The 12,210-nt window shown below is 44.3% G+C and overlaps 1 protein-coding gene across 2 annotated transcripts; it reads left to right on the forward strand.

Annotated features, from left to right (window-relative positions):
• The first annotated feature begins 450 nt into the window (after window positions 1-450).
• Window positions 451-12,139, forward strand: ssx2ipa (synovial sarcoma, X breakpoint 2 interacting protein a). Of its 2 annotated transcripts, none has more exons than XM_024391292.2 (14): window positions 451-680; window positions 5,257-5,385; window positions 5,576-5,745; window positions 5,943-6,155; window positions 6,486-6,596; window positions 6,829-6,964; window positions 7,148-7,223; window positions 7,351-7,531; window positions 7,775-7,943; window positions 8,431-8,570; window positions 8,903-9,079; window positions 10,690-10,807; window positions 11,023-11,176; window positions 11,337-12,139. In XM_024391292.2, the coding sequence occupies exons 2-14, from the start codon at window positions 5,343-5,345 to the stop codon at window positions 11,491-11,493; spliced, it is 1,845 nt and encodes a 614-aa protein (XP_024247060.1). In that variant the 5' UTR covers window positions 451-680; window positions 5,257-5,342; the 3' UTR covers window positions 11,494-12,139. The 2 variants fall into 2 exon arrangements, with proteins under 2 accessions (XP_024247060.1, XP_024247061.1); XM_024391293.2 differs by having other exon boundaries at window positions 8,906-9,079.
• Window positions 12,140-12,210: the final 71 nt, after the last annotated feature.

The following is a 12,210-nucleotide window of genomic DNA, read 5'->3' on the forward strand; positions in this document are numbered from 1 at the left end:
TTGCAGCAGTAAGTCACTAAAAATGCATCCGAATGGTATTGAAAAGTTCAGGAAAACATCCGAGTTTATCAGGCGCCTCTAGCCTTTTGGCGTCCCTAAACGAGATTTGGTTTGGTGTCCCTCCCCCTCCCTCTCTTGGCTGTGGATTTTTTGTTGTTGTTGTAGTGTTAAAGTACATTTTCTGCAATCCTACACATTTTACAACAGTAACTTCATACCCAGACTAAATTCCTAGTACAATAGTACAATAGAATAGAATAGAATACAATAGAAATTCTATTTTTTTTTTTTCTATCATAAAACACTGGCGACCCACTTGTGTTGGTGTAAAGTGGGTGTAAATTTCAATAAAGCGCTACAATGCACTTGACAGTCTTCCATATTTGCATAAATCGTCCATTAAAGGTGTGCGCATGATCCAATACAGCGTACTAATACTGGTTGCTTGACAACGCATTCGCCAATGACGGTGGTGTTTGTTTTGAAGCCAGAAAGACGTCCACTTAAAAAACAAATCTAATTTTGTCAATGTGGGGTCAACTGTACCACAGTGAGTAGATTTATCCAAGTGGTTTGGCATTCACGGTCAAGAACTAGACAGAGAAAATCATTGTACACTCGCATTCTCGGATTCGCATAGAGTTGGCTGTGCTGGCACTAAGGCAGGCTAATCAAGTCAAGTGAGTATCCACTCTCCAGCCATGTCCTTGCTTCGTTGGCTAGCTAACTTTAGACACACGTTACGTTAGCTATTATACACGTTTCATCAAAGCAGAGTTAGCTGGCTAACGTAACTTACCCGAAGCTAGCAGCTTTTTATCTGGCTAGGTTAACGTTACTGTAGGTAAACCAGTTCAACAAGATAACAGATTAATAGTAGCTGAAAGGGTGACAAGTTAACGTTAGACAGCTAACTTTAACTTGTCTTGTAACATGTTACTACGTTTTCAAATGAGCCTCCTGGTTGTTTATCTGACTCACTTGCAGCAACTCCAATAAGATAAGAAGAAGCGAACAGTAGTAATGTTTTAGCTACTGCTTTTCAACTGGAACACCAGTGTTACACTTGTACATACACACTCTTATGTTGCACTAGGGAAATTGTGTTTCCATAGCTGGGGCTGACCGTGAGGACTTGTCAAGAGCAGAATCAATAATCTATGCATAATCAAAACAGTTGCTTTGTGAGAAGGTGTTAAAGTTCACAGTTAGCCAGTGGTATGTAAATGCCATCTGAAAAGTACCGGTGTCCTGGCTTTGGCCCGGTGTCCTGGCTTTGGCCCCAAGTGACAGCAGTTCCACCGGAGCCATGGGGCACGAGTGCCGGGCCGCATAGATGGAAACAGAAAAGTCTGAACCTTTTTGGGTAAAACGGGTTAAATACTGTTTGCAAATGTGCCAAAGTGTGTTGACAGTATATTCACCCAATAGTAATGTCAACACTAGCTAAAATGTTAGCTAGCTAGCTAGTTGGTTGCTCTTCTTGGATTTAGATGGAGGCGCAGTGGATAAGGTAACAGTGTGACATAGGGCAAAGTTAAATCACAGACAAAATGGGAAACCAGTATCTTTGGTTAAACGGGAGTGAGTATCAGTGTACATAAAATGCAGCCTGGGTCAGTGGATAAGGGGTGCCTGAGAAGGTGTTTTCTGACATAGCTACTGCCTCTGTGGCTCGACTAACTTTCTACTCTGGTGTTGCCCAAGGCAATTGAGACAGTCAGGTCTATTATACTTAAGTCTAAAATGCACAATGTACAATGTATGTTTAAACAGAGTTTGTTGATAACTGTACTGTTACCTATTTAAAGGGGAGTGGTGAGAGTGTAGAATGTGGTTGAGCTTGTTTCACCAGGAAAATCTTAAGGATCATATTATAAATCACATTTTATTTGTCACATACATGGTTAGCAGATGTTAATGCAGTGTAGCGTAATGCTTCTGGTTCTGACAGTGCAGTAATATCTAAAAGGAGTGAAGAATGAGAATATGTACATAAAAATAAACGTCCTCTCACTGTCAATTGTTTATTTTCAGCAAATTTAACGTGTAAATATTTGTATGAACATAAGATTCAACAACTGAGACATAAACTGAACAAGTTACAGACATGTGACTAACAGAAATGGAATAATGTGTCCCTGAACAAAGGGGGAGGGGTGTCAAAATCAAAAGTAAGTCTGTATCTGGTGTGGACAGCAGCTACATTAAGTACTGCAGGTCATCGCCTCCTCGTGGACAGTCCCAGATTTGCCAGTTCTTGCTGTGAGATGTTACCCTACTCTTCCACCAAGGCACCTGCAAGTTCACAGACATTTCTGGGGGGAATGGCCCTAGCCCTCAGTCTCCAATCCAACAGGTCCCAGACGTGCTCAATGGGATTGAGATCTGGGCTCTTTGCTGGCAATGGCAGAACACTGACATTCCTGTCTTGCAGGAAATCATGCACAGAATGAGCAGTATGGCTGGTGGCATTGTCATGCTGGAGGGTCATGTCAGGATGAGCCTGCAGGAAGGGTACCACATGAGGGAGGAGGATGTCTTCCCTGTAACGCACAGCGTTGATTGCCTGCAATGCAACAAGCACAGTCCGATGATGCTGTGACACACCGCCCCAGACCATGATGGACTCTCCACCTCCAAATCGATCCCGCTCCAGAGTACAGGCCTCGGTGTAACGCTCATTCCTGCGACGATAAACTTGAATCCGACCATCACCCCTGGTGAGACAAAACCGCGTCAGTGAAGAGCACCTTTTGCCAGTCCTGTCTGGTCCAGCGACAGTGGGTTTGTGCCCATAGGCGACGTTGTTGCCGGTGATGTCTGGTGAGGATCTGCCTTACAACAGGCCTACCAGCCCTAGGTCCAGTCTCTCTCGGCCTATTGCGGACAGTCAGCACTGATGGAGGGATTGTACGTTCCTGGTGTAATTGCCTACCGTCTGTAAGCTGTTAGTGTCTTAATGACCATTCCATAGGTGCATGTTCATTGATTGTTTATGATTCATTGAACAAGCATGGGAAACAGTGTTTAAACCCTTTACAATGAAGATCTGTGAAGTTATTTGGATTTTTGAGAATTATCTTTGAAAGACAGGGTCCTGAAAAAGGGACATTTCTTTTTTTGCTGAGTGTATATATGGCTGAGTGGCATAGACAAGGTGCAAGATGGTATAAAATACAGTATATACATATGATTGAGTAATGTAAGATATGTAAATATTATTAAATTGTTTAAAGTGACTAGAGATCCATTTGTTAAAGTTGCCAGTGATTGGTTCTCCATGTAGGCAGCAGCCTCTCTGAGTTAGTGATTGCTGTTCAGCAGTCTGATGGCCTTGAGATAGAAGCTGTTCTTCAGTCTCTCAGTCCCAGCCTTGATGCACCTGTACTGACCTCGCCTCCTGGACAGTAGCGGTGTGAACAGGCAGTAGCTTGGGTGGTTGTTGTCTTTGATCTTTTTTGCCTTCCTGTGACATCTGGTGTCATGGAGGGCTGATATTTTGCCCCCCCCCACCGCAGAGGGACTTAAAACGTTCCACTTTCTCCACTGCTGTCCCTTCGATGTGGGTTGAGGGGGGTGCTCCCTCTGCTGTTTCCTGAAGTTCACTATTGCCTTTGTTGAAGTTGAGTAAGAGGTTGATTTCCTGACACCACACTCCGAGTGCCCTCACCTCCCTGTAGGCTGTCTCAATGTTGGTAATCAAGCCCACAACTGTTGTCTGCAAACTTGATTGAGTTGGAGGCGTGCATGGCCACACAGTCGTGGGTGAACAGGGAGTACAGGAGGGGGCTGAGCACACACCCTTGTGGGGCCCCAGTGTTGAGGGTCAGCGAGGTGGAGATGTTGTTTCCTACCTTCACCACCTGGGGTGGCCCGTCAAAGTCCAGGACCCAATTGCACAGGGCAGGGTTGAGGCCCAGGGCCTCAAGCTTGATGATGAGCTTGGAGGGTACTATGGTGTTGAATGCTGCGCTGTAATCAATGAACAGCATTCTTACATAGGTATTCCTCTTGTCCAGATGGGATATGGCAGTGTGATGGCGATTGCATCGTCTGAACCTGTTAGGGCTGTCTGTGAAGTGTGGCTGGTAAGGTGAAGGTGATATGATCCTTGACTAGTCTCTCATGATGACAGAAGTGAGTGCTATGGGGCGGTAGTCATTTAGTTCAGTTCTTTGCCTTCTTAGGTACAGGAACAATGGTAGCCATTTTGAAGCATGTGTGGACAGCAGACTGGGATAGGGAGTGATTGAATATGTCCGTAAACACACCAGCCAGCTGGGTCTGCGCGTGCTCTGAGGACGTGGCTAGGGATGCCGTCTGGACCAGCAGACTTGCGAGGGTTTTACTCACGTCGGCCGAGGGGGAGGGAGGGGGCGCAGTTCTTGTTAGCAGGCCGCGACGGTGGCACTGTATTATCCTCAAAGCGGGCAAAGAGGGTGTTAGTTTGTCTGAAAGCGTTACGTCGGTGTCCGTGGTGCGGCTGGTTTTCTTTTTGTAGGCCGTGATGTCCTGTTGACCCTGCCACATACGTCTCGTGTCTGAGCCATTGAATTGCGACTCCACTTTGTCCCTGTACCGGCATTTCGCTTGTTTGCCTTGCGGAGGGAGTAACTACACTGTTTATGTTCAGCCATATTCCCAGACCTCTTCCCATGGTTAAATGCGGCGGTTCGCGCTTTCAGTTTTGCGCGAATGCCGCCATCCATCCATGGTTTCTGGTTAGGGTAGGTTTTAATTGTCAGTGGGTACAACATCTCCAATGCACTTCCTTATGAATTCACTCACCAAGTCAGCGTATAGGTCGACGTTATTATATATAGTCAAAGAGAACAATTAAGTACTGAAGAGGCCCTCTTGAATAATGAGTGTGCAGTTGCCTCTTGTTGAAGCCATTTTTCTCAAACTAAGAATTTTGAATTCAGTGCCATTGGCACTGTTAATTAAACCTTGCACACACCACAGTCAGTGGCCTTTCTGTGTGGGTGTCTAAAAGACTTCCCCTGGCATACAGTCATTAGCCTAGTTAAAGTTAACATGCAAAACCCTCTCTACTCAAGCTCAAAGTATCACACTACTACAGTCCAGTGTAACAGCCAAGGCCTGAAAGCCCTACCCACCCCCAACCCGGTCCCATGCTGGCATAACACCCAGATTACATTTAATCCCGCATGGCGTGGGTGAAGAATCGACCCAGATTATGCTGCCTTGGAGTCTTATGTCATTGGCTTGCTGCTTGACGCTCTATTTCAGGATTCTGTTCCAGTGAGTGCAGCCTCCGGTCGGTCAGGTCTGTCATCTCGCGGATGACCTCGCAAAGCGGATGACGCTTTGTTGACATGGAAGACTGGTGGACGACACTAACCATAGAGCCATCAATAGGTAATTTAATTCAAATGGGGACCCGGGGACAAAATAGACAATTGTTTGTTTTTATATGGATTTTTGTTGGATGGTGTGGGATTTTGCCCTATTTTTGGGCACAATTGTTTTTTTTAAGCCTCATAGTCAGCTGCCTGTGAACTTGTGATTTATCAATTGGTTGTTCTCTCTGTTTCCCTGCTGTGTTTAGAAAACCATGAGATCTCCAGCATATCAAGAATGATGTCCCCCTCGAGGCATCATAACAACCTTCCTACAATGCAGTCCTCCACCATGACACTGTCCAAGAGCTCCTACAATGTGTTAAGTGCCTTCTGCACTGAGGAGAATGTCCCCCAGTGTACCTCATACATCATTCAGGTACTGAAATGACTATTATTTAGTTTACATTTGGAATAATCCAATACTGACTTTGTGTAGGTGCTTTTTTTACCGCTTGAATTTTTTTTTTTAGGTTTGTGTATCTGATGTTGCTCAATGATTATTCATTGATCTAGTTTAATTTTCACTGTAAGCTGCTAACCCATTTTTCTGCCCTCTTTTTGGGGCTTGTACAGGAGATGGACTCTCTGGGTTTCTCCTCTGCCTGTATTGAGGCCAGCTCACCAGAGGGAAGCTGGGGGCTGAACACGGTGCCAGTCCTGAACATGATGTATGAGCTGCTCCAGATGCACCGCCGCAGCCAGCGCAGCCTGCAGGAGCTGGAGACGGAGCAGCTGAAGAGCTCCAGTGCCCTGGAACACCTGCAGATGACCAACTCCAGACTCAAGGTCAGTCAGGCAGCCTTTCCCATAGATCGTTTTCCAGGCAGGGTGCAAATTGTCAGTAAATACTAGCTTGGGGAGCTAAGTTAAGGTTTGATGGTGTCCTGTAATTGTCCAGCCTCCCGAGTGGCGCAGTGTTCTAAGGCACTGCATCGTAGTGCTAGCTGTGTCCAGGCTCTGTCGCAGCTGGCCGCGACCGGGAGACCCATGGAGCGGCGCACAATTGGCTCAGCGTCGTTAGGGGCGGTTTGGCCAGCAGGGATGATCATGGGTGGGGGGATCATATTGGGGGGAGGTAAAATAAAATAAAAATAATATATGTAATTGCCCAAAAAGGATCAGCTGGAGCTCTACAAAAGAGAGAAGTCAGGACTGCTTGAGACGGAGAGGCAGATGCAACTCAAAAACAAGACTCTGCAGAACTGCCTGAAAACAGAAAAAGATGAGGTAAAGACTTTGTCATAAAATTGTTAATCATTGAGTGATGTGCTTATGTCGCTGCAAGCGTCAATTGGAAATGTAGTTTTGAGTGTGTGAGCCTTAACCAGCATCTTGCTCAGTAGTGCACACCATAGCAAAACATTTTGTAAGCGAAAAACAAAACTGTGTTCTTATTGGATAAGTTGAGGTAGTACATCCCTGTTTCAAAACGTTTTCACCCTACTGAACACACCCTTAGGTGCAGAAGCTCCAGAGCATCATCGCCAGCAGAGCCTCTCAGTACAACCATGATGCCAAGAGGAAGGAGCGGGAGAGCACCAAGCTCAAAGAACGCCTCAACCAGCTACTGGTGGACAAGAGGGATAAGAAACTTGGTATGGGCATCTCAAAACAATTGTTTCCTCCTTATTCCAAAGGTTGTTGGTAATGTGAATATGTTTGCAACCTAGTGTCTTTTTTTTTCATTTTTTTTCAACAAGAGTCTGAGAACACTGAAAATGATGTAGGCCTATATAGCAAGTTCCTCATTCCCATTTTCCTCCCTTTATCTCTACTAGCGATTGATGTATTGAACTACTTGGGACGGGCTGATGGGAAGAGAAGCCAATGGAAGACTGGAAAGGTGGAGGCCAGGTAGCAATACTCATCTGACTGAACCATGTCGGTTTTGTGTGCTTACATCAACTCTTGATGCAACAAATCCTACATAGCTTTGGAGATCCCACTTTGATGAGTACGTATTTATTTGCCATGATTGTAGACATGAGGGGGAGATGTACAAGTCCCTGCTGAGTGACTACGAGGGTCGTCAGAGGGCTCTGATGCTGGAGAACGTTGAGCTAAAGAAGGTGCTGCAGCAGATGAAGCGGGAGATGGTGTCCATTCTTAGTCCTAGGAAATCCTGCTCCAGAGGAGACCGTGCGGAAGACAGCCTGGAACGGGTGAATTGATGGATTGTCCTATCTGAGACACCGTAGCAATAGTCTACTTAGTTATTTTTACGTGGTAATAAATGGATTAGATCACCTTTTTTAAATGCTCCTGCAAATCTTAATCACAAATCGTGTCTGTCTATGCAGAGCCACTCACAAAATCTCAGTGTTCTACATGGTATGGAAGTGACATTTCGCTATAAACATTGTGGAGAGTAGAGGAGTGATCATGCCTATTGTTAACGCTTTCAGGCCAGCTCGGACAGAGAGGAGGTTGGTGACTGTAGTAAGGAGACCCTGGATCAGTCATGTGAACATGCTAGGGACCAGTCCTGTGAGCACGCCCGGGAGCAGCTGACCAATAGCATCCGACAGCAGTGGAGGAGACTGAAGAGCCACATGGAGAGACTGGACAGCCAGGGTATAAACGAATGTCATATATATATATATATATCATGGAAGTATACAATCTGTAACTCACCTAGTAGTCATCACTGGCTTTCTTTGGTCATTAACGGGTGTTACATGAAGGCAAATTAAATAATCCACTTTTGGCTCACTGCCATAAAATCATGACCAGTACTACTGCATTTTTGGCTCTCAAGTGGCACAGCGGTTTAAGGCACTGCATCTCAGTGCTAGAGGCGTCATTACAGACACCCTGGTTCAAATCCAGGCTGTATCACAACCGGACGTGATTGGGAGTCCCGTAGGGCGGCGTCCAATTGGCCTAGTGTCGGCCGGGGTAGGCCGTCATTGTAATTAAGAATTTGTTCTTAACTGACTTGCTTAGTTAAATAAAGGCAAAATAAAAAATGTAAACAACTCTACTGCCAATACATTCTATATGTCACAGGGAGCTTTCTTCTCCACCATTGATCATAATGCATCATCCATCCACTTCCCAGCCTCCCTGGTACAGCAGAGCCAGCAGTGTGCTGGTAAAGAGCTGGTCCCCAGACAGATCCACGAGGAGGAGATGGAGAGGATGAGACTGGAGGTCCAGCAGTGTAAAGACTTCATCCAGACCCAGCAGCAACTCCTACAGGTTAGTTAGACCCACAACGCGACACACAATTCTCTTTTTCAAATCGAGCTACAAGTATCTGCCTTCAAGTACATATCTACCTCAAATATATTGTACCTCTGCACATTGATATGGTACTGGTATTCCCTGTATATAGCTCCATTCTTGTGTATTTTATGTTTTTCCTCTTGTGTTACTATTTTATTTGTATTATGGTAAAGTCTACACCAGTTGTGTTTGGCGCATGTGACAAATAAAATTTGATTTGATCTACTGTACATCTCTTATTGCCTTGAATTTGACCCTTCCAGGAGTTTCTTAGTCAAGTATTATTACCTTTTCCGTGTGTGTAGCAGCAGCTCAACTCTCCCTGCTATGATGATGAGACTGCTGCTCTGCTGAATGACTGCTACACTCTGGAGGATAAGGAGCGTCTCAAAGAGGAGTGGAGGCTCTTTGACGAGCAGAGGAGGAACTTTGAGAGGGAGAGACATAACTTTACTGACGCTGCCATTCGCCTCGGCCATGAGGTATCCGTTTTTGTTTTCGGCAAGTTCTCAAGTTGGAAATGCTATGTTTTGTCAAGTTGTCACTTGCAGTATGTGAACCCTTTGGAATGACCTGGATTTCTGCATAAGTTAGTTATAACTTTTGCTCTTAGTCACAACAAACTAAATAACAAACAACAAACTTAAACTAATAACACACTATTTGTCTTGTTTATATTGAATACATAATTTAAACATTCACAGTGTAGGTTGGAAAACGTATGTGAACCCCTAGGCTAATGACTTTTCCAAAAGCTAATTGGAGTCCAATCAATGAGATTGGAGATGTCAGTTAGCGCTGCCCTGCCCTATAAACACTGTTTGCTATTCACAAGAAGCATTGCCTGATGTGAACCATGCCTTGAACAAAAGAGAGCTCAAATGACCTAAGATTAAGAATTGTTGACTTGCATAACGCTGGAAAGGGTTACAAAAGTATCTCTAAAAGCCTTGATGTTCATCAGTCCACAGTAAGACAAATTGTCTATAAATGGAGAAAGTTCAGGACTGTTGCTACTCCCTAGGAATGTCCGTCCTGCAAAGATGACTGCAAGAGCACAGTGCAGAATGCTCAATGAGGTTAAGACTCCTAGAGTGTCAGCTAAAGATTTACAGAAATCTCTGGAACATGCTAACATCTCTGACGAGCCTACAATACGTAAAACACTAAACAAGAATGGTGTTCATGGGAGGACACCAAGGAAGAAGCCACTGCTCTCCAAAAGAACCCATTGCTGCACGTCTGAAGTTTGCAAAAGAGCACCTGGATGTTCCACAGTGCTTCTGGCAAAATATTCTGCGGACAGATTAAACTAAAGTTGAGTTGTTTGGAAGGAACACACAACACTGTGTGGAGGAAAAAAAGGCACAGCACACCAACATCAACCTCATCCCAACTGTAAAGTATGGTGGAGGGAGCATCATGGTTTGGGGCTGCTTTGCTGCCTCAGGGCCTGGACAGCTTGCTATCATCGACAGAAATTAATTCCCAAGTTTATCAAGACATTTTGCAGGAGAATGTAAGGCTCTGTCCGCCAATTGAAGCTCCTCAGAAGTTGGGTGATGCAACAGGATAACGACCTTAAACGCAGAAGTAAATCAACAACAGAAGAAAATGCACCTTATGGAGAGGCCCAGTCAGAGTCCTGACCTCAACCCAATTTAAAATGCTGTGTCATGACCTCGAGAGCGGTTCGCACCAAACATCCTAAAATTATTGCTGAACTTAAACAGTTTTGTAAAGATGACTGGTCCAAAATTCCTTCCTGACTGTTGTGCAGGTCTGCTCCGCAACTACAGAAAACGTTTGGTTGAGTTTATTGCTGACAAAGGAGGGTCAACCAGTTATTAAATCCAAGGGTTCACATACTTTTCCCACACTACACTGTGAATCTGTGCGCTCAAAGACATGAAAATGTATAATTGTTTGTTATTAGTTTAAGCAGACTGTTTGTCTATTGTTGTGACTTAGATGAAGATAAGATCAAATTTTATGACCAATTTATGCAGAAATCCAGGTAATTCCGAAGGGTTAGCATACTTTTTCTTGCCACTGTAACTGTATTACCCCCTTTTTTTGTGTGTTTTCACAGAAAAAGGCTTTTGAGGAAGACCGCGCCTTGTGGCTCAAGAATCAATTCTTGAACATGACTTCGTTCGTGGACCGCAAAAGACATTCAACGTCAGAAAATCCTCGTGCCTTGTCAGTCAGTAAGTCGTGATTACCACAGCAACGATTCGTATTGCTAATCGAGATTAATGGAAAATGTATACAGCAGATTTGGTTGGGAGATTTTGTGTAGAAAATATTGTATTGGAAGATTGGCAGCATACTGTATAATACAGCATCACCACAACAAAAAAACACACCAATGATCTTTTGTGAATCATATTGTGTTTGGTCACAAGTCCCTGTTCCCCTCTAGGTAGTGAACCAGAGATGAGGATCCCCTCCACCCCTGCGATGCTGACCAAATCCCGGACGTACACTGCGTTCTCAACGCCTAAAGCTGCCTCTGCTGCTGGCATGCCCTCCACAGCTGATCTCTACCGTACATTATGCCTCATACCAGACAGGAGGTACCATTTTTACTAGTTACTTTGCTCTATGCCAGCTCACTCTCCTTTTTAAAATGTTTCATTCCTACATTAAATAGTATCAAATCGGTGTCATTGATTATCACTAACTTAAGTTCTCTCAAACAAACTGTGGTTAACTCTTGTTTTTTATCTATCTAAGCTCCTCTTCTGTAGGCAGTTCAACACAAGGGAGCTGGCAGGAGTCCAACACCATCCACAGTAGAGAAGATACTCCAGTCAGGTCAAAGCACAGACATGGAGGTGGAGACTGCTGCAGTATCTTCTCTTTAGGGTCAGAGGAAAACAGCCTCAACTGAAGACACTAGTACCATTGTGTTACTGTGGACTCAACAGACAACTCGGATGACAATCCACGGCAGTGTTCATTAGACAAACAGAAGAAAATGGACTGAAACAGGGAAAGAATACCTGGATTTGTCTAATAAGATGCAGTCATTTTTTTAAATTTCTGTTGCAAAACATTTTCTGTTGCGTGCCCTAATGAACATGACTCATGTTTCAACGCCACCACTGCCTCAGGATGCCACGGAGACCTATTTTTGTGCAACTCATGTTGCGTGATCACGGACTAATACTGAACAGTAGCACATTGTCGTTCACCAAAACTTGATTCATTCAGAGAGCACTTTATTGGACATGCCAATGTTTTTTTTTCTTTCTCTTCTATATACATTTTTATTAAGCAAAGCATATCCAAGTCTCTAAGCTTTCGCCAAGTGGCAGCCAAACCTTAATTTGGGGTTCTGTATCACTACAAATGTTATCCAATTTGGGAAAAGCTATCAATAAGCTACTGACTAGCCATGAGAATGTTTACACATGGTTTTCACTCCAGATATATCATGAATAGTTTAATGAGAACTTTATTCTAAATGTTTCAAATGAAGCGCTAACATATATGCTGCTCTGAAATTGCAATAAACGTTTTTTTTTATCTATCAATTCAACTTTTTGTGCTTGGCGCCCCATAGCGGTTTATACCAGGAGGTGGGGGCGCAGACTGTGCAACGCTG

Source organism: Oncorhynchus tshawytscha, linkage group LG28, assembly GCF_018296145.1.
Source record: "Oncorhynchus tshawytscha isolate Ot180627B linkage group LG28, Otsh_v2.0, whole genome shotgun sequence".
NCBI lineage: Eukaryota > Metazoa > Chordata > Actinopteri > Salmoniformes > Salmonidae > Oncorhynchus > Oncorhynchus tshawytscha.